Source organism: Zootoca vivipara, chromosome Z2, assembly GCF_965207765.1.
Source record: "Zootoca vivipara chromosome Z2, rZooViv2.hap1.1, whole genome shotgun sequence".
NCBI classification, from domain to species: domain Eukaryota; kingdom Metazoa; phylum Chordata; class Lepidosauria; order Squamata; family Lacertidae; genus Zootoca; species Zootoca vivipara.
Window position 1 is genome coordinate 29,263,339 of NC_142585.1, and position 23,087 is coordinate 29,286,425.

Here is a 23,087-nt window from a genome sequence, read left to right on the forward strand (position 1 = left end):
GTGGCTGGGGAAACCCAGCCAGATGGGCAGGGTAGAAATAATAATTATTAGGGGGAACCCTATGTGTTTTTTTAATGGTTGGAATGTATCCTACTGTACTACCTACCACTACCCACATGGGTCCCTATGAGGGAATGCAGTCCTCCAGCTGAAAAAGGTTCCCCAATGCTCTTAAGATATAGCAAGTAGACCTGTAAGAGCTCTAGTATTATCTGTCCTTGGAAGGGATCTATGGTGAACATACACTCTGTTCTCCAGCTTCCTTGCAATTACTAAATGTTCTAGGACATCATCAGACTCAGGTATTAGGAGGTAAGCTTTTTCTTCATTGAAATATACCAGATGAATTATTTTTCCCGTAGCTGATCTTTATACTTCCTTGATAAGGAGCTTTAGATTAAATCAATGTCAGGCTGACAATATCATTAATGGCTGGAAGGACGTCATTGGTGTTGGGGCTCGTATTTGGTTCATTATGCACAGGAGGGATCTTTTGCTTGTTACACCATCCCAGCAATGCACTTCCTTGGGGCTATGGACCACCTTTGGGGACCCTCTCCAACAGGAAGGTGCTACAGAAATACGCTGTTGAGTCTGGAGCTTTGCCTGAGCAACAAGGCTTTCCCGGCTCAGCTGAAGTTGTGTTGCATCCCTTGTCTCGGATACACTTCAGACACCTGCTTATGGCTCAACCTTGACATTTACAAAATATCATCGCTGCAAACAATCCCTATGCTTCTTCCCAGGGCTGAGCTGTGGGCAACAGCCTGCAGTGAATCATGACCAAACAGCATGTTCAGAAAAACAAGATAGGCCAGAGCCCTAGAAGACCTTATTTGCTTGAACAAAACACAACTGAGATGAAAAGTTCTCATATGGTCCTTCCATCCCAGGACAAGCCAGAGGCTAGCATATATCCAGCTGGTCTTTCAGCAATAATGGACACCCATCATCTGCAATCAAACCTTCCTCTCCTATATCAGTCTCTACAGCCATGTCAGGCGCTGTGACTCTCCAACTGCTTTGACTTTACCCCCAAAGGCGCATTCTTCCATTGTCTCTCAAGACCAGGGCTCGGAAAGGTTTACCTTGTCTGGGCCAGTTCACTCCAGCAGAGATCCCTCTGCGGGCCAAAGCGTGAGCGTGCGCACCCGTGATTTCTGGCGTCTGTGCAATGTGATTTCCGGCATCTGCGCATGCACAAATTTCTGATGCTGCAAAAGCGAGTCCCTGCACTGCGCCAGTTTAGTGCAGCACACAGGGACTCGCCAAGCAAGCGGCTTGGTTCAGGGGCGCCTCAGGGGCCAGTTAAATGACACCCGTGGGCCACTTGCGGCCCATGAGCCTTAGGTTGCAGACCCTTGCTCAAGACAGATGCCAACAACCTTCCTTGGGGAGGCCATAGTGGTGCAGCTTGCCACATGGGCCAGTGGTCAGAAGTTCCTAAGGCTAGATAGGTTGTCAACCTGCGTGTTCCAGATAGGATTCTCTGCAAGCCACATGACGGTTATGCAACAGATGAATGTGTGTAGCATGAACACGAAGCCCTGCAGGGACACATCTTCTGCAACTGTCAAAGGCAGAGAAGCACTTTTGAGGTGGTTAGCACAGTGGTTCCCAAAGTGGGTTAGTAGGAACCCACTCCATCCCTCATGCTGTTCAATGAAGGCTTTGGTTTTGTTGTTGCTGGAAGTTAGCAGACAGGAATCCCAACATCTGCTCAGTCAGGCGACAGCTGACTTCAGGGGCCTTGCTGCTACCAGGGCTTGGTGTTAGTGATCCTTCCACTCTCTGCTCAACTACTGTAGGAGAATATGAGGGAAAGCCTCTCAGAATTTATGGTCTATTAAATGCGGGGACCATGACTGTTGTTGTTGTTGTTGTTAATACTGTGTATTATTATCCTCTGTATTATGTTTTTATTATTACGCTGTGTAAAGTTTGCTCTTAATGTTGTACAACACCCTGGGACCTTTCGATAAAAGGAAGCATATAGATCAGGCATCCCCAAACTTTGGCCCTCCAGATGTTTTGGACTACAATTCCCATCTTCCCCGACCACTGGTCCTCTTAGCTAGGGATCATGGGAGTTGTAGGCCAAAACATCTGGAGGGCCACAGTTTGGGGATGCCTGATATAGATAAAAGAAACAAACTATAAATACAATGTGCAAGTGGGATGGCCACTCTGCAGACCTTTCCAGAATGAAGTCCTGGATGGTGTTAGTACTAACAATGTTTTCACTGCTGCAAACATTGCTTGTTAGAGTAAAATGTGATAGAGCTAAATGTGGGCCACTTATAGATCATCTCAGTCAAATGCACCTAAAAATATTTCTATCAAAATGTAGCCTTTTGAGCAAGTCTGATTTATGTCAAGTTGAGGCTTGCAGAGGGGAAAACATCACAGTGGACGGTAGTCCACAAATGACATTTTAGAGATGTGATAAAGTTCAGAAACACAACAGCAGGGGTAGGTAAAATATTTATTGAAAGTTGTTCAAAATCCATTGTAGTCCTTTCAATATCCATGCTACAACTGAATGCTGTGAGCTGTATAAAAATGCATTTTTAAAAATATTTGTGGAGTCAATATCAAAAAATAGACTAATGGTGTTAAGGCACTTGAAATATAATTAAATATAGCAAATTTGCATAAGAGAAAACTACTTTGTTCAGTATAGTAGTAGTTACCTCTATTCATCTTTTAATGAGAAACATAATTTCCCTTACTTTCCCCATACCCACTCCCTTCGAGAAAAAGCACTATGTTTTTCTTGTTCTATGTTGTCAATTACACCCAGTATTAGGCCTGCCTTGAAGGAGACAGTGTTATCAAGCCAAGAAGCAGGAGTTTGAAATTAATACAGTTCCTAGAATCCTTTTAAGATTCCTTCTAGATCCAGTTCCTAGTATCCGCATGGGCTGCAGGATGAAAATCAAGCAGATCATTTTCTTTGAACATGGAAGGAGCTGGGGAAAGCAGCAAAGCAGAAGAAACAGAGGCTTTCTTATAAAGCTTACAATCACCAACTAAGATTCATTATACATATTGGGATCTTCCCTCTCTCACCCCACACATTTCCACTGCATTCAGAGGTAAAGAAAAGCAGTGAAATATTATTACAAGGCAATGGCAAAAGCACTGACATGTTTGATGCTTTGTCCTGCATTCTGCATGCAATATGTTCAGATTTAAGAGATGTTGTCCCAAACTGGCAATGGAAATCAACTCCGAGAGACAGGTTTCCATGTGAAAACTGTTCTGTGAGTCAAGTCTCAAATGCACTGAAGAGTTCTGTGCACGACAAACCACACACACACCACCTAGAACAGTAGGCATGTCATTAACATACTGGATCAGGGCCTTATTTTCAGCCCATAGCAAGTTGGCAATATGAATAGCTTCACTTGTTTGGGAGACTAACACAATAGCAAATTAGTACTATCAAGGCTGACCACACTGACTTTGTTTGGCTGGTGAATGTGTATACAGCAGACTGCTCTGCACAGAGAATCAGATCCAGGCTGTGCACCTTTTAACACAAATTGTTGAGGATTTTTCTTTATTGAACAAAGGTCTGCTGAGGCTACAAGCCCAAATGAGTTTCAACATCAGAAAACACTTTATGGTAGTCATGAGCATTTGCACTGTGCATGGAGTAAGAGGACGATGCACATTACTGAAGGAGTTCTAGTGTAGATTACAAAGCGAATGAATGCAACTGGGTCCCCCTCATAATTATGACAGCAGTATTGTTGAAAGATACTCCAAGGGTTTGAGAGAGAGAGAGAGAGAAAGGCTTATGGAAGTCACATTCAAGTTATGTATTTTTAAGTTATGTACTTTTTTTTAAAGCCACTTCTCTTCTCAGGTGGCTCTGCATTGGAACATGTTGCACAGAAACCGAGGTTAAAATTTTCTTCATAGAGTTGGATGATCATCTAGTCCAGGGGTCCCCAGACTTACCGGGCTTTGGGCCGGTGCCTGCCGCGCCGACCGCGCGGCGGGCCGGAGGGTAGGGGAGTGCGCGCGCAGCGGGCCGGAGGGCGGGGGAGTGCGCGCCCGTGCGCATGCGCACACGCACACGGTCGGAAGAAAATCGCCGAAAATCGCTTGTGCGCATGCGTATGGGCCTCCCCCGCCCCGGAAGTGCACCGGAAATGACCTCTTCTGGGTCGGGAGAGGCTCATACGCATGCGCACAAAGGATTTTCGGCGATTTTTTTCTGATTTTGAAGGTCGTTGCCGCGCCGCGCGCCGTAAGAGTGGGCGGCGGCAGCGGGCGGCGGGGGTCGTCGCGGGCCGGATTGGGAGGCCAATTGGGCCGCATCCGGCCCGGGGGCTGTAGTCTGGGGACCCCTGATCTAGTCCAACCCCCTGCAATGCAGGAATCTTTTGCCCTACATAGAATCAGATCACCTGGAAGCTGAACATCTGCCTTACAAAGAGGGACCTACTGAATGCGTCTGCAATGAGTCCTTTGCAATAGGGGGAGAAAAATATGGGCAAAATGTACAGACCTTGTAGGTGCTAGAAATACAATCCAGTGTATATAACAGTTAAAGCCACAGCCCAAAGGACTGTATGGAGAACTGCACATGCACACTGTACTGTTTTGGGGCACCTCCCTCCCTTGTGAAAGCAGCCTTCCCTATGCCCCCCACCCCACTAAAAGCCACCCTGAAATGCAGGTGAACTATGAATAGGTCCAGTAGTTCATGAAGCAACAAGTGGTGGTAACTGTGATTATCAGGGTGTCTCTATGCATAACACAGAGGCACTAACATCTGCCGAAAAGAGGGCCTTTGGACTGTTGCCTGAGAATTAAAATTTAGTTTTCTTTTAAACTAATCAGAAACAAGGAACCCAGATGCAAAATTATACAGTGGTACCTCGGGTTACTTAAAGTAAATGGAGAAAAGAGCATGTATCTTAATACTCCCCATGACTTTTAGGGCAAATTGTCAAGGCACTTGACATCTTTGGTTTGGTGTCCAACAGTCTCATTCCCATTCATTTCAAATGGAGGTAGCATGGTCCACATATTTCACGCTTCAGGAAAACAGCAGAGATGCAACATTCTTTAGCTCATTAGGAAGCTGAGAGAGAGAGAGAGAGAGAGAGAGAGAGAGAGAGAGAGAGAGAGAGAGAGAATGAGAACACACACTTTTCAGGTTACCAAATCAAAATAAGCAATTATTGCTCACAAATCCTAAAGACTCAAAGTGAACACCCACTGATTTTAAAGAAATTTAAAATGTACCTGGCATCAGAGTATGCTGCATTTAAATTTTAGTTAGCATCATTTGGGAAGTGTGACAGAAAACATGCCAACAGAACAGCAGCAGATGAATTCTTAGCTCAGGGTCCTCTCCCTCCAAGTCCCACTTAGACAATCTGTCTGCAGGCAGGAACCTGTGCATTCCATTTGTATACAGCACGCAGGCCTAGCATATTTTAGGGACTTGTCCAAATACTTGTCCAAAGTATGTTTTTTTTCTTTAATCACAATACAGAAAAGGTAGTCTTGTCTGGTTTTAAAATAAAGATTCCCCTCTGTGGTTTTAACCCTGTGATGTACTGCATTGTGCCTTCTGAATGGCCATGCTTGCTTCCCTTGATCTGGTTTATTTATCTTCTAACTTGCTTGTTTTAAAAAAAAAATCAGTCTAATTCATGTTACAGGTAGGTAGCCGTGTTGGTCTGCCGTAGTCGAAACAAAATAAAAAAATTCCTTCCAGTAGCACCTTAGAGACCAATTAAGTTTGTCATTAGTATGAGCTTTTGTGTGCATGAACACTTCTTCAGATACACTGAAACAGAAGTCACCAGACCCTTATATATAGTGAGAGGGTGGGGAGGGGTATTACCTCAGAAGGGTGGTGGGAATGGGTGATTGGCTGATAGGCGTGGTAAACCTGTTGACGACTGTTAATGACTGCAACTGGTATCACAGGAAAAAGCAAGGGGTGAGATGGCTAAAAATAGCTTTATCATGTATAATGAGATAAGAATCCAATGTCTCTATTCAGATCAGGTCTCTCCATGGTTTTTAAGTCTGGTAATAAGTTACAATTCAGCAACTTCTCTTTCCAGTCTATTTCTGAAATTCTTTTGTAATAAGACAGTTACTTTGGGATCTTGTATAGAATGTCCTGGGAGACTGAAGTGTTCTCCTACTGGTTTCTCTGTCTTGTGATTCCTTCAGTGTATCTGAAGAAGTGTGCATGCACACGAAAGCTCATACCAATGACAAACCTTAGTTGGTCTCTAAGGTGCTACTGGAAGGATTTTTTTTATTTTGTTTAGTCTAATTCATATTCTTCATAAAACATCAATTTATTTCTTTAAATAATCTTTTTATTAAAGATTTCTTGGTTTATAAAAGTATGTGCAATGTCTCTTTTTTCAAGTTACCTTTTCTACAGACCAGTAACATTAGTGTTACTTCATAAGACACCAAATAGGGAAAAAAGTGACACCATGTTCAGGGTTCTCTGTTAAAGTATCATTAATAGTTTGGAATTATCCAAACAAACGATGCAAGTTTCTTTTCAGATGTGCTCAATGTCAAAATACTATTAAAATGCTATTTATTGGAATAAAGGAATTTTAAATAGCAAAAAATACATACCTGTATGGATAGCCATGGTACTTAGCTCTAAATATTGAGAGCAGCCAACTGAAGAACAAGACCACCAAACCGATGCCAGCCATACACATTACTGCAGGAAATAAACCACAAAACGAAGTCAGCTTGCCAAAACAGCATGAAAATAATCTACCATGAAACTGAAATTTAAATAATGCTTACTGATTGTCTAACTGCAGTTTGAACGGAATTAATTTGTGAGAAAACTGTCAAAAGGAGCAAAAGAGGCCATACAACTTAGAAAACCAGCAGTAGGTAACAAACCTATTCTTACTGACAACACAACTGCCAGAGGAAAGTTTTCCCAAGTACCAAAATATTTTTTTTTACAAACACATACACACACCTGCTTTTTTCCATCCTGGCATTCCCGATTTAAAAATGCAAGCACACTGCATTCCAGGCACAGGAAAGAAAGAAAGGAAGGGGGGAATGCTGTGGTGTCAGAATTGATCAGAAGATGGCGCTGCAACCCAACATTACCATCCCTGCCAGGTGAAGGGAAATCTGGTACTTACTTTTTCTCTTCATTACCTCCAGGTCAGAAGTAGCAGCTTCATGCAGGAGCACCATCCCAAGAGTAACACCAGCATCTGAGAAAGCTGTTTAAGGCTAAACCACTTCAACAGGCTGAACAAAAGTACGGCACATTCCTATCCAGTTTCTTAATGCTAAGCATTTAGAAAGATCCTAACTTTTGCTCTAGTTGCAGAGTTTGAAAGACTGAGCCAAATTTGAACTCAGCAACTATGTCCTAGCATTCTGGGTTGAACTACAAAAAGAGGGAGGAAGGGTAAGAGTCATTACGTTTTAGGTCTCTGCATTCTTAAAACCTTGCTAGATTCCCGCTCACCCCACCTGACTTCTGTTAGCTGAGCAAGTAGCTACTGCACTGCTTTGTGCTTTTTATCTTTTATGCACGATTGGAAGCAAGAGACAGTAGTGAGGGGAGCTGGAGGGGCAAATCACTGAATTAGGGATGGGGCGGGCAGCATAAGTTACACAATGTTAACCAAATCAAAGAATTCATAGCGGCTTATAAAGACAAACTTATTGAGTCAAAAGCTTTCATGGATTACAACTGACTTCACAAGCAATGCTATTTTCAGTTTGTACTAACAGATATAAACTCAAGAAGCATAGAGAGGGAAATGCACAGTCTGTGGCACTTTTGAAGTTACAATTAAAAGCTTAAACTTACACAGATAACCCCAAGGACGTTTATAACAAGAGTTAAAAGTACAAACATTCTAAGCATGCCTGTCCTTAAATATAACAGCAGTCCTACTGAGAGAGGAGCCACTGAAAATAATGGACACACATTTAGATCTATTCATTTCACTGAGTCTACTCTTAACATAGTTTGCTACCACCTATATGAAAATCTAGCAGTTACAATGATTTTCCATCCAGATAACCACACTTGACTGGCATCAGAATTCAGCAACTACTTGCTTGATCTGATCAATGATTTCTTTAGAAGGTTGCAAAGTCACTGATGCAAGCCCCAGGAAACTTTGGCTACTGTAGATCTGGTTGAAAGGCTTTCATGCTTAAGTATTTGTTGTTAAGAAGGATACTAAACAACAGAACAATGTGTGTTTCAGCAACAAATTGAGCTTGACTGCTCCCATGGATATAGCTCTGCAAGAAAAGGGTTTTAAAAATTATGCAGTTTTGATCATTTCATATTTGATTATAAAATTCCTGAGCTAAATTTGCACATGCTCACACACAGATCTACATGGGGATGAAAAGCCAGGTTCACTTAGTCTCCAGACTTGCTTAAAAGGGATTCTCACGACTGCAAAACTGTTCTAATCAGTAGTTATTCCCATGGCATATTACTGTGGTACCTGGCTTTTCAGGTCAGCTAATGCTGCATGTGATGGTCCATCTCCTGCCAGGAACTACAACAATATTTCAGGATGTGTAACAACGATTGCTTTCTACATTTAAAATGCAGGCTTTAACCTACAAAGGATAAAGCTCAGTCCCCGTAGGCTAGAGACTGCTTTGTTACTGTCACCTATAACAATCTCAAAAAACAAGGAAAACAAATATTTCAGCAATTCCATCTACCCAAGAGCCTAAGAGAGTCGGAGAGAAGCAACTGTACCTAATTTAGCCAAGAGAGGAGCAAACTAGTGGTTCCCAATTAGTTAAGTTCTGTAGACCCCCTTTGTTTCAAAAGCCAAGCCATGGACCCCCACCTCTTGAAAATTTTGCTCTCTCTATAGTACTTTCTGTTATGTGAATGGTGTCACAGGCCCCCTGGGAACCACTGCTTACTGGAGCATCATGGTTGTTATAGCATTTTTCCAAAGCATTTGCACCTGCCTTGACCAGAAGTTGGAGCCATAACTCAAAATACCATACCTCCCAGCAAAAGGGAAATCTATCGAGTTGGTTTATGAAATGCATATATGCATTTTATAGACAACTAAAAAAAAACTGCAGAAAAGATTTGCTTCCAAGGAATGCGGTTTCATTTTCTCCCTAAGTATAAGATATGCAAAGGAGCAAAAGGGCCCACTTAAAAAGGTTACTGGTCTTTCTAACACACACTCCTTATCCTCCTTTAAGAATTGTGCAACTTCCATTTAAGTGTATTCAGATTAATTTACTATCAGTGTTTGGCTTCTGAAGTTGTTGTTTTGTTTTGTTTTAAAAAAATGTTTATTAGTTTTGCATATATAAGAAATGAACTTAGAATAACGAACGCCCTGTAAGACGAAATTTTCGCTTAAAGAAAGGATTTTTTCTAGTGAAGGTTGCCTTGCTAGACGAATTCATTTTACGAAAAATTCATCTAGCGAATCACGGTTTCTGATAGGAATGCATAGAAATTCAATTAATGCGTTCCTATGGGCAAAAATAAAATCAAAATAATTCAATGCATTCCTATGGGATTCGCTAGACGAATTTTTCATTATAAGAATAGACCTGTGGAACGAATTAAATTCGTCTAGCGAGGCACCACTGTACATTTGATTTGTATCCACGCAGTTGGTCCAATCCCTGGATTACTAGTAATACTGAATGATCACATCTTGCACACAATTAACTAGCACAATTTCAACCTCCGTGACTGAAAGCTGGCCAGTTGAAAGCCCACAAATTAATTGCATGTAAGTTGGAGAGCTTAAAAGCTCCTTTTGTTCTGGGTTTTCTTGGCACACAAGTAGATTTTAAGCTCTCCACCTTGCTTACCAAGCTCTGGGATGCTCTCACCAGATCTTGTGGGAACGATTGCCCTGTGAGATCTTGTGAGAGCCTCCCAGAAGCCACAAGAGAGCCTCCCAGAGCCCAGTACGCAAGTAGAAGAGCATAAAAGCTCTCTGCCTTGCTTGTGGGGGCAAGACCTGTTCAGTGCACCAGCTATGGGAGGTAAAATTGCTCATGCAGGGGTTTTTGTTCTGTCCCCAGAACATAACAAGATGCGATCGTACTTCATACTTGTCAGGGCCGGAGTCAGATGCAAGTCAGTACGAAAGACGCAAGGCTTCATTGTCAGTGAAGCTAACTCTTTATTCAATGAAACTTTATACAACTCAGCAACATTTCCCAGCAGGTATCGCCACTATGGAGCAGTTGCCAGGACTGAAGAGCCTTGCACCCTTTGTGAGGCTCCTCCTCTCCCAGATAGTTCCCAAGCATGCCTCTAGTCCCTGTTCTGCCCTACTCATTATTCTGCATATTCTTGGAGACCAAGAAGGAGGGGAGCTTGTAACAGCAGGAGAGGGAGAGTCCCTGGATTCTTTAGCAGTCTCTTGATCCCCCTCCTCTGCTTCAGCCTCGGAGTCTGAACTGCTCCCTATCACAAGCGCTTCCTACTCACTAAACCCTGTTGCACCTTCCAACATCCAGCCCTTCCTTCCAAGTCTCTCCCCCTGACCTCTCCTCAGCATCCCACCATCAATCCCCTGGCTCTGAGCCTTCCTGCTCTGGGGTTTCCATTGGGGGTTCCCCGGCTGGTGCCACCCACTATTCCCCTTCAGCCAGCCAGTCCATGATATCACTGTGCAGAGGTGATGTGGTGTAAAGCCATCCAATATTACATAGTGTCTCACCCCCTTGTGAAGTCAACTGAAATAATAGTGTGGCAAACAAGGCTTCCATTGTATATATGTATAAATGTTAGAATCATGCTTTGCCAATTTTAAAAATGTCCAGTCTTCAATCATTCTCGGTATGAATCTAAATAAGTAGAGATGTGGTGGCAGATTAAAACTCGCAGCAACTTGCTAAACATCTGGGCCTGCACAAAAAGCAGCAGGGGAGACAGAGCTTCATGCAGGAGCTCTGATTGCAAGTCATGTGCCAAAATAACCACAGAACTCCCCTGATCAAGGTTTAAAGTAGATTTATAAAGAAGGTCCCCTTTGCAAGTTTTCAAACAGAAAACTCAATTCAATGTGCTTCTGCACTTTTACTAAACATGGGCTGGCACTGAACTCATCTTACTCATTGAAATTAATGGACATAACTTAACCACGTTCCTTAATTTCAGTGGGTCAACTCTGAGCAAAACCAAGTTGAATACAAACAAATCCAGGATACATAAATTTTGAATTGAACAGTATGTAGTGAAAGCAAATAGGAGGGGGAAATGTATGTATTTTTAAAACTGAAAATGCGAGATTTAGCATTACTGTGGCCAACAGTTTGTGAGAATCCGAAAGCAATGAAGTGTTGCTTAAAATAACCACACAATTTTCACTTTTAGCACAGCCTAGAAACTCTCAGTTTCACATTTAAGAGGCCTGCAGCTATGAAAGACAGAACCTTTAACAATAAACTGAAGGAAGGAACATGCCTAATCAGGGACCTCGTTAACAGGCAGTGTGTGACAAAAAAAAAATTTCAGGAGAGAAATGTATACTAGCTACAATAATCTACACCAGTAAAAAGTGTATCACCTATTCTGAATACTCCTGTTCTGTATCCATTACATATTCTGTACCTCCTATTTTGAATACACCTATCCTGTATCAGTTACACTGGCAGCCCCTTTGCTTCTGGACTCAATTCAGAGCTGGTTGTGGCCTTTAGAACCCTAAATCGTTGGAGACTATATTGTCTAAAGGACCACCTATACCTGTATGAGCCTGCCCAAGCAGGAGCCCTGCTCTCTGGTCCATCAAGCAAGAGCTATTAAACAGTGTGAGTGCAAGGAATAGTGCTTTCTCCCGGGGTGTGAATCTCTGGAACTCTTTGGAACCAGAGAGAAACTCTGCTGGTCCTTAGAAAGTCTCTCAAGACACATTAATAGAAGTCTGTAGTTGAGTTTGACACTTGAAAAAAAATACTTAGTAGCTGCTGCTTTTGTGGGATGGGGGTTGTATGTTCAGGTGTTTTAGAGTTTTACAAATGCACTTGAAAGGGTAGTATATGCTGAAATGTTAACATATTTTAAAAAGTGATACTGGAGTTCTGATGTTTGTTTTTTAAATGAGCACTTACCACTTGACCTGAATGGGGATTCTTATGAGCATATGGTGGCCCTCTGATGTGGTTCCACATTTGCCCTGATGTCATTGCCAGAACGAAACACTGGAAACAACAGGTTGAGAAATCAGCAAACATGTAAGCACCAAGAAAGACATCCCTGAATCAAACATTGCTCACCTTCTAAGTGACCTCAAACAATGCTGGTCATTAATCTGTGTCCACTATTTCCCCACAGCTTTAAATTTCAGATATATTCTGAGCCTGTGCCCTAGTCGAATCCTCAAAATGAGTTTGTATTTAATTTATGCACACATCATGATTGCATATTACACAATCATGTGACATAGCCAGGAGCGTCCTGTCCACAAGTGAACAATACTGAACATGCCCCAAGCAAAGCAATTAAAACCCATTTTTTTTCAATCCAACAGAAAACAATAATTTCACAACTGCATCTTTCCTGCAATAAAAGAGCTCCCACTAAGGGAATGAAGCTATTTTATTTCCTTTAAAATGTAAACTCACAACAATTTACAAGCAAACAAACAAAAAACCTTTTGCCACAATCTTAGGTGTGGGGGTGGGGCAAGAATAGTATTCTTCAGATCTCCCTCCCCAAGGACAGAGAGGTTCAAACTCAGACAAGAAGATCTGACCTCATATGCCTGCTCTATGAAGCTGCAGAAAGGTCCACAGCCATTATCACTCTGACATCAGAACTCTGACGCTGGAGAGAACAAGAAGGGATATTCTAGAAATGGCAGTGGATCTGCAGGATCCAAAGCCATCCTGTTTGCTAATACTCCCTTAGTATGGGGAACAAGCTACAGCAGCCCTTCCATCTGAATCAGTGGAAAAGAAACTGTTATTAAAAACCAGAATGACAATCTATTTTTTAGACTAAAACACAATACAGCCAGATCGTGGTAGATGCATGCAAAGAATAGGCCAAGTGATGAGGAAGGTTGGGAGAGGGATCCTGGGGAGAAAAGAGGAAACAAAATGGTTACAAGGTACTGTAATTTGCTTACCAAAGCAGCAAAAGCCCAGCCTGTCTTGTTATACAGAAAATCCAGGTTGCTTCTTCTTAAGTATACAAGTCCGCCAATAACAGCGAGCAGCAGCCCCAACATCAAGGGCCCAGCATAGTTTGGAGGCCTTATCACACGGATCTATGAAAGTCAAAAACAGTTTGCACATTAAAGCAAACTGGAATAATTCTGTACAAAAATATATAGGCACCAATAATTCCTGAAAAAGTTTTACTACTAGAGGGATAGGTAAGTTTTTGAAAATGCAGCAAAGCTACTTCAACTTCTTTAAAAAAAAACAAACCTAAAGTGTTCCATAAGGAAAATTGCTTTTGAATAGCAACACTGTATACAAATAATTTCAATATTTTAATTACATTACACTCTGTTGTTCTCATAAGCTACCTCAAAGTAGGTTGCAATTAAACTATATCCAGGAAGCATATTACAAAAACATCTGCTTTAAAAAGAAAATGTTTCATCTTGTGTATAAAACCTCAGAAATAGCACGGAATATACTGGACACGACTAAACGACTAAACAACAACAAATACTGGACACCAATGAAATTGAAATTTCAAATTGAGATATACCACTGAGGCATTCCTGCTCCAAGTTGTAGTCAATCTTACCTTACAGGTAAATGGTGCAGATGCCCACAGATCTCTAATAAGAACCTTTATACCATTTAAAGCTGCATTTATTATATGCATACTTATGTGGGAACAATCCTCACTGAACACAGTGGACTTACTCCCAAATAATCATGTATAGGATTAAGCTGCAATAATAATACAAAAACCATAGCAAAGGGTTGTAGCTGGATTTTAGAATGCCCCGAAAATAATTTGAAAAGTGACATGAGAATATATTTACTAAGTATTTTTTGAAAGACACTCCAATCACTAACAGTTTTACCAGGATGCTCATGACAACTGGGAAACAAAATTTGCAATTGCCTCTCCATAAAATTATCTAATAGTACAACCCACTGACCCTTTCTCCATCCACCATGGAAAACATGATTTCGTTGAGCACAAAAATAAGACTAAGTAAACTGTTCTGGTTTAAAAGAAATAATTGTACTGAGTGTATGCATATGGTGGAAAAGATGGCCAAGTGCTCATGAACTTGTTCTCTTTGTGTGGCAGTCCTGCTGTTTGAGGCTAAGATGAATGGTCAACAGAACAATAATATATTTATTTATTTATTTATTTATTTATTTATATTACAGTTAGAAGCAAAACACTGCACAGAAGTTGAAGTCTGGCCTTTACTTACATTGACATCAGTTCTATCAGCAACCCAACGGGCTATCTGTTCAGCAGCAAAACCTCGTACTTGCAGTTCGTATGTGTCACCTTTTTTCGGTTTCCCTTTTGGTGGGAAATTAATGAAGGTTGGAGCAGAGTTCATGTTGAGCTGTATTTTTTAAGAAACACACAGAAACATACTGTCACTCAAATTGTTTGTTACCTAAAATCCATGCTCTGAAATGGAGCTCAGATTCTGAAGTTATCCAGGCATTATAACCTGTGAACCAAAACACATAGGTCTATGTTGCATGCAAACTCCACTGTCTCACATAAATACCAGTAGTTGTACTATCAGGTTACCAGAAAAGCTTTTTTCTTACCTCCCACTCCACTTAGTCTGAAATGCTCTGGAGAAGCAAGTTATTACTTAATGTGCAATCCTAAATATTAGAGCAATATTATGTTTATGTTACTGACTCCCCAGTAAGTATAAACATTTTTTAAAAACAAAACAGTAATGCACATCTTTTTCTTAATCTTACTCCACAAGTATAACTACGCAAGAAGCACATTACCATTTGAAATACATCAGAACCTTCATCGAAATCAACCATGGCAAAAAAGATCCTGTTTGTGAATGCACTTGAGTACCGCCATGAGTTCGCCAGAATCTGATATTCTTCATCAGCTTGCCTACAAAAAAATGTAAGAAAGTGCTGTTCAAGCATCTAACCATGTCACAATTGAAAAACATTTAGCCCATCAGATGTTTCAAGAAAGTAAGCCCACACTTTCACACTAGCTGTAAGAAAAAACTTGAACAGCAGCAATGATCATGCAGCCACAAGTCACCACTACAACAGAACAGCATCTGAACTGACAGGGATGCATATACTTCCTGGCATTCCCACAAAGTTGCAATTTTGCTTTCTTTGGAGAAAGCCTTTTAGATAGTAGGATTCAAAGAACCACAATCACTCAGTCTCAGCTAATGTAGTACCAATAAAGAATGTCTTTAGCTGGATCCCTCATGTCAGTGAGCATTTCTTTGAGAATATTTTTATAATTTGAGAACAGATGGCACTCCAGGTGTAAGTAGAATTTAAATCTTTAATGCTAAATGCTAAACCTGTTACAGTTGGCACTTCAAATGTGCGCTGGTAGAATTTAAGTCTCTGATGCCAAATGCTAAGTCAATTAAAGATGATGGTCTGTGAATCAGCTGCTTGAATAAGGTTTAGCAAGCACAATCCCTACACGAATTGTTTGAAGATACATTCTTTCTGTCAAATTCTCTTCATAAGAAGCAGGCATAGTAATGTTAACATAAAAGCAACTCCCTGTGTATGACTTTATATCATTTATAAAAGAATTATTTTCAAAATATCACAATGATTAATTGCTACTTCATCAATCTTTTGGTACACCTGATTTTTTGAATGCTAGCCTGGTGCTTTTCCCTTGAGTACAACAGTATAAGCTTGAAGTAAAAAGGATAAAACAAAGAAGAAATACTCTGACACAAAAAAGCATACAAGGTTTTCTGTAATAATGAATTTTCAAGTAATTTAAATCCATACTTGCACACAACACATTGTCTGTGAGGCTGAAGTGCAGTGAACATAACAATCACAGAGTAGTTTCTTGGTGGTGCCTTTATAAGACGACGAAATTTATCACCGTTCAATCGAATAACCGACCGTTTGCTAGCCCATTCCATCAGCTGGTTCACTTTTTCTGAAAGAACCATCTAAAACATAAAATTGGAAAGAAAACCGTTTCTGTTAAACAAGTCTTCTACTAGGAGTCTAAACTGCTACAGCTTAATCTGAACAACCATGCATGACATTTAAATATGTATTAGCTGTATGATCCCAGAATCAGACCCAGCTCCTAAACTATGTTGGGACACTGAGAATGGAATACTTATGTCTTCTCTTTAGCATTTCCAATATGTTGCAATTTCATCTCCTTCTCAGTACCATTTCTTCACAGCAACTTGCATTGATAAACCGAGGTGAATATTCACTTCCTCAGTGCTGCTTGCAACAGCCTCCCCAATTTCGTGTCCTACAGATGTCGGAAGACTACAACTCCCATCAGCCCCAGAAAGGGTGGGTAATGGTCAGAGGCCACGGAAGATGTCCAGATTATATGGAATACACTAGGCCTGTTCACAGCATTCAGACAATGCAACAAGCCTTTGATTCCATGAACTTGGCCACACAACATATGGTCTGTATAGACATGCCAAGGAAGGCATCCTTAGATGCTGCCCCATTTTCAGTTCTCTCGGTCATCACCTGCCATTCACTTGTTGTTGTTTAGTCGTTTAGTCGTGTCCGACTCTTCGTGACCCCATGGACCATAGCACGCCAGGCACTCCTGTCTTGCACTGCCTCCCGCAGTTTGGTCAAACTCATGTTCGTAGCTTCGAGAACACTGTCCAGCCATCTTGTCCTCTGTCGTCCCCTTCTCCTAGTGCCCTCAATCTTTCCCAACATCAGGGTCTTTTCCAAGGATTCTTCTCTTCTCATGAGGTGGCCAAAGTATTGGAGCCTCAGCTTCACGATCTGTCCTTCCAGGGAGCACTCAGGGCTGATTTCCTTCAGAATGGATAGGTTTGATCTTCTTGCAGTCCATGGGACTCTCAAGAGTCTCCTCCAGCACCATAATTCAAAAGCATCAATTCTTCGACGATCAGCCTTCTTTATGGTCCAGCTCTCACTTCCATACATCACTACTGGGAAAACCATAGCTTTAACTATACGGACCTTTGTCGGCAAAGTGATGTCTCTGCTTTTTAAGATGCTGTCTAGGTTTGTCATTGCTTTTCTCCCAAGAAGCAGCCATTCACTGCCTAAGAGTCATAATCGTCGGATCATCCTCGCAGCGTAGGCAGCGCCCGTCGCTACCCTACGGTGACAGGAAAACGCGCCCTCTTCTAGATATCTCTTGCTAAAATCTGGCGACACTAATTCGCTTGCGCCTATAGCTGCAGCCTGGTCATGCATGAATTAGGCGAAACGTATTCTATTTAATTGCAGTGTAACTGGCAGCAGCCAACAACTTTTTCATTGATTATAATCTTCTTCATCATCATCACTTGTTATGAATCAATCTCTCCACCAAGGGGAACTCTGCGGCGGCAACTTAACAGCAGCAGCCTGAGAGAGAGGAGGACTCGGGCCCGAAGACTCCCACAGGACTGCAGTGGGAGAGACGAGCGGCGATTAAGCGGTGAAAAGTGCTTGAGGCGCAGGGGCGGCGGCACTCTGCACATGCTCGGCAACCCTGTAGTCCGTCGCGCGCACACAAAGCTCCTCCTAGGATAACTGCCGGCCTAGCAAACAGTTGTTGGCGAGGCTCCGTAAATTGGGCCCTGAGAGTAAGAAAGGTGGGAGGTTGGATGACCTCGGTGTGCCCCTCTCCCTCTCCTCCTCCCCGCCTGGATCGCGACCGCATCGGCCCTCCTCCAGCCGGCCCCACTCACCTCCTTCTTCTTCTGCCCTCCGACGCCGGAGCCGGCCAGCACGGCCAAGAAAGCCAGCGCCAGAACCCTCAGAAACGCCGCCATGACTGAACCGGCCTCCCGTCCTTCGGCGACAGGCAGAAAAGACACTCACGGGCAGCCCGGCGCCCATAGGCCAGGCCGCGCGTCGGGCCACTACCGGATTGGGTGAAGGGAACTTCCGCTGCCTAGCTATTGGTCCCCTGGGCTTCTTCCTCTTTCGCTAAGTCTTCGCCCCTACCCGAACTTTTACTTTTTGGTCTGGAAGTGGAGGAGAAAGGAGTTCGGGAGGGGAAGGGAGGGGGAGGGGGAAAGGATGCGTCAGACTCCCGTTGACAAATGAGAATGGAGTAAGCTGTTGCGATATGATTGGCCGCCCGAGACCGGTTGGGCGGACTTCGTGTGGTTACCTCTAGCCACTCATAATCAGGTTCAGGACAAACACCTTACCAGCCGGCTAACATTATAATGCTAAATTATCATGATGTTTCATACATCAAGTCTTCCAAAACCAGGTGCCTTACAGACAGGGCTAAGTAAGCTGAAGCCTGTTGTTGTTGTTCTTGTTCTTGTAGTTGTTGTTTAGTCGTGTCCGACTCTTCGTGACCCCATGGACCATAGCACGCCAGGCACTCCTGTCTTGCACTGCCTCCCGCAGTTTGGTCAAACTCATGTTCGTAGCTTCGAGAACACTGTCCAACCATCTCGTCCTCTGACGTCCCCTTCTCCTAGTGCCCTCAATCTTTCCCAACATCAGGGTCTTTTCCAAGGATTCTTCTCTTCTCATGAGGTGGCCAAAGTATTGGAGCCTCAGCTTCACGGTCTGTCCTTCCAGTGAGCACTCAGGGCTGATTTCCTTTAGAATGGATAGGTTTGATCTTCTTGCAGTCCATGGGACTCTCAAGAGTCTTCTCCAGCACCATAATTCAAAAGCATCAATTCTTAAGCGATCAGCCTTCTTTATGGTCCAGCTCTCACTTCCATACATCACTACTGGGAAAACCATAGCTTTAACTATACGGACCTTTGTAGGCAAGGTGATGTCTCTGCTTTTTAAGATGCTGTCTAGGTTTGTCATTGCTTTTCTCCCAAGAAGCAGGCGTCTTTTAATTTCGTGACTGCTGTCACCATCTGCAGTGATCAAGGAGCCCAAGAAAGTAAAATCTCTCATTGCCTCCATTTCTTCCCCTTCTATTTAAAGCCAGGAGGTGATGGGACCAGTGTCCATGATCTTGGTTTTTTTGATGTTGAGCTTCAGAAGCTCAACAAGCTGAAGCCTAGGGCCTCTAAATCTAGGGGACCTCATCAGCCAGCCCGCTCCCCAGCGCCACAGTCCCCACTCTCCAAAATTGCAAACCCATGACTTCATGTAAGGACAGGGCAACTTGGGCCTCTAAATCTAGGGGGCCTCACTAGCCCACCCACTCCCTAGCGAGCAGTCTCCCCTCTCCCAAAATTGTAAACCCAAGACTTCATGTGAGGGCAGGGCAACTCGGGCCCAGCAACTATGAGACTCAGGGCTAGCCAGTGGGGCCCAATTTGAAGCTCTAGGGCCAACTTGGAATCTTAGAGATATAAATACAATGAATCTAGATTCCCCTGGTGCAGGGGCCCCCTTAGGAGCGGCCTGCAGGGCCCAATTTAGCCCAATTGCTCCAATTATCTTAAGGCCAGCCGTGATGAGATTGTGCAGGGGTTGGGCTGACAAGCGCTGCCACTTCTAGGTCCCTGGTATCACTATTCAGAGTACAGACTCAAGGACTTGTTATGGAAATAAAGGGGGGCACTTATTGGAAATCATTTTTGTCACCTCAACACCTCTCCTCCCTCAAAACCCCGGGACAATGAGCCTTTGCACTGTTAATGGAGAAAGCTGGGGAATTGTATCCCTTCTTGTTTCTATTGGCAAAATTTGTTGCATTGTTGCAAGAAAGGGTTAAAATTGTATCCCCCCTTGTACTTGACTGTGTTGGACTACTAACCTTTGAAAATCACATAAAATCAATGCCCTAACCAATTCTCCTATTTTAATGACATTTTGCTTCAAAAGAACTGGAATCTGTGTTTATGCTACATTTTTGGACCTGTGTGCTAGGTCAATTTCACAAGGTCAGCAAAGCCCTTCAGAAATCAGACCTGTTATTGAGTTCTTGTGCAAGTTTGTACAGTTCACTCCTGGATTGTTTAAGGAAAATTAGAGATGATTTTGATGAGCTTGAGAAACAAGCAAAAGCCACCTTGCCAAATGTCAATTACAAAACAAGGAGACAAAGAGTGAGGGAACGGCAAAGAAATGACAGAAGTGCACCTGATGCCTTAGATGCACTTTCTTCAAGAGATAGGCTTAGGAAAAAATCCTTTATTCCTATATTAGATGTACTTGAAGCCAATTTTAAAAGAAGAAGTAATGTGTACAGTGGTGTTGCACAATTGTTTGCCATTCTTGCAAATCTGACAACATCTAAGCAAGAAATTCAGCAAGGTGTGGAACTGTTGATAGAAGCATACCCAGAAGATATTGACCTGAAACTTATTGATGAACTTTTGCACTTTCACATGTACGTGACACAAAGCCATAGGTTTACAGCAGAGCATTCTCTGTCTCATACAGACCTTTATCAAATTATATACAAGGACAAAATTTATATGGCCTTTCCTAATGTGGAAGCAATCTTGCAGCTATTTCTTAGCCTTATGGTCACTAACTGCTCAGGAGAGAGGAATTTTTCAAGACTCAAAAGAATTAAAAATGAATTAAGGGCCACGATGTCTCAAGAGTGGTTGTCCGCACTGAGCATTCTGTGCATTGAAAGTGACAAACTTAGCAAACAAATTTTCATGAAGTTTTGGATGATTTTGCTTTGACGAAGGCTAGGAAAAAACATTTTAGCCTTACTGTATTTGATGGTTGTAGTATACTTCTTAATATGTACTTTAAATATGGTCTGAAGCTCAACATCAAAAAAACTAAGATCATGGCCACTGGTCCCATCACTTCCTGGCTTTAAATAGAAGGGGAAGAAATGGAGGCAGTGAGAGATTTTACTTTCTTAGGTTCCATGATCACTGCAGATGGTGACAGCAGTCACGAAATTAAAAGCAGAGACATCACCTTGCCGACAAAAGTTCCTTTAGTTAAAGCTATGGTTTTCCCAGTAGTGATGTATGGAAGTGAGAGCTGGACAATAAAGAAGGTTGATTGCCGAAGAATTGATGCTTTTGAATTATGGTGCTGGAGGAGACTCTTGAGCAGGGGTCAGCAAACATTTGCAGCTGGGGGCCGGTCCACTGTCCCTCAGACCTTGTGGGGGGGGGGCGGACTATATTTTGAAAAAAATATGAACGAATTCCTATGCCCCACAAATAACCCAGAGATGCATTGTAAATAAAAGGACACATTCTACTCATGTAAAAACATGCTGATTCCCGAACTGTCCACAGGCCGGATTTAGAAGGCGATTGGGCCGCATCCGGCCCCCGGGCCTTAGTTTGGGGACACCTGCTCTTGAGAGTCCCATGGACTGCAAGAAGATCAAACCTATCTATTCTGAAGGAAATCAGCCCTGAGTGCTCACTGGAAGGACAGATCCTGAAGCTGAGAGGCTCCAATACTTAGCCTACATCATGAGAAGAGAAGACCAGGAGATTAAAAGCTACTGGAATAACATACATGAAGAAATTAAAAAACTATTTAAATAACCAATAAAAAAAGACTGGAAATATTTTTGCTAAATATGTCACAACCAGAAATTCAAAAAGAAACAAAATATTTACTGCTGTATGCAATGACCGCGGCCAGGGTATTACCGTAGTAGCAAGAAAGTGGAAGAGTGAGAACCTACCCATTAAAACGGAGTGGCAAACACTCATGTTAGAATATGTACAACTGGCAAAACTTACTGACTCAGTAAGGGGATCATCAACACAAAATGTATCCAAGGAATGGAGTGTTTACAAAAAAATATTTAAAAATGCATTATCCTAATAACTCCATACTAGCAGATATAGAATACCGTTTGAAAATATAAAGTGAGATCAGGAAAAATCAAGGAAAGAAAGGAGGAAATTTATAAGGCAGGCCCGTGGAAAAGAAAGAATTTGCTATTGTATTATTAGAAGTATGGGAAGTATCTAAGAGGGAAGAAATAGGATAAAATACAAGGATGGTATACTGTTCACATTGCGAAGAAGAGTTTATTTTGAATTAAGTATTTTGTTTTTCGTACTTTTTCTGTATGTAACTCGACAAGAGGAAGAATTTGTGCTGTATTTGTTTCACATGTATATTATGTTTTGTATTATTTTAAATAATAAAGTATTTTTAAAAATTCTTAAAAAAAGAAAAAAAGAAGAAGAGAAGACTCCATGGAAAAGACCCTGATGTTGGGAAAGATTGAGGGCACAAGGAGAAGGGGACGACAGAGGACGAGATAGTTGGACAATGTTCTCGAAGCCACCAACATGTGTCTGACCAAACTGCGGGAGGCAGGGGAAGACAGGAGTGCCTGGCATGCTCTGGTCCATGGGGTCACGAAGAGTCGGACACGAGTAAACGACTAAATTACAACAACAACATGTACAAGTCATACCTCAGTTTAAGTATGCCTCAGTTTGAGTATTTTCAGTTTAAGTACACCACAGACCCGTCTGGAACGGATTAATCCACTTTCCATTACTTTCAATGGGAAAGTTTGCTTCAGGTTAAGTACGCTTCAGGTTAAGTACGGACTTCCGGAACCAATTACACTCATACCTCGGGTTAAGTACGCTTCAGGTTGAGTACTCCGCGGACCCGTCTGGAACAGATTAATCCACTTTCCATTACTTTCAATGGGAAAGTTCGCTTCAGGTTAAGTATGCTTCAGTTTAAGTACTTCACGGACCTTCTGGAATGGATTAATCCACTTTCCATTACTTTCAATGGGAAAGTTCGCTTCAGGATAAGTACGCTTCAGGTTAAGTACAGACTTCCGGAACCAATTGTGTTTGAAAACTGGGATACCACTGTACTTTAAGACTGACTTTTTAATGACAACATAAAGTAGATTCTAAAAGTGCCACACTGACAGGTAACAATGGTCATATTATTTACACTTGTGTGTCGAGGTCACAGGACCCCCCCCCCAATAATTCACACATCACACAGCAATTTAAGTTTAAGCTTTTTGGCATTATTTTGGC

The 23,087-nt window shown here is 42.2% G+C and overlaps 1 protein-coding gene across 1 annotated transcript; it reads right to left on the reverse strand.

Annotated features, from left to right (window-relative positions):
• Positions 1–2,471: 2,471 nt before the first annotated feature.
• Positions 2,472–18,006, reverse strand: MAGT1 (magnesium transporter 1). Its single transcript, XM_060270163.2, has 10 exons — positions 17,889–18,006; positions 15,976–16,145; positions 14,971–15,088; positions 14,421–14,561; positions 13,140–13,280; positions 12,121–12,210; positions 8,235–8,298; positions 7,173–7,247; positions 6,637–6,727; positions 2,472–5,101 (listed from the first exon to the last, which is right to left on the reverse strand). Exons 1-10 carry the CDS (start codon positions 17,970–17,972, stop codon positions 5,086–5,088), a joined length of 990 nt encoding a protein of 329 aa, XP_060126146.1. The 5' UTR covers positions 17,973–18,006; the 3' UTR covers positions 2,472–5,085.
• Between the last annotated feature and the right edge of the window lie 5,081 nt (positions 18,007–23,087).

Bases quoted from the DNA above. Each gene is read 5' to 3' on its own strand.
- MAGT1 (XM_060270163.2), bottom strand. From the start codon at position 17,972: ATGGCGGCGTTTCTGAGGGTTCTGGCGCTGGCTTTCTTGGCCGTGCTG. The intron at 14,562-14,970 runs GTAATGTGCTTC...TAAAAAATACAG, and splicing joins GTTCTGATGTATTTCAAATG to CTCAACATGAACTCTGCTCC. The intron at 7,248-8,234 runs GTATCCTTCTTA...CAGCTTTCTCAG, and splicing joins ACACATTGTTCTGTTGTTTA to ATGCTGGTGTTACTCTTGGG.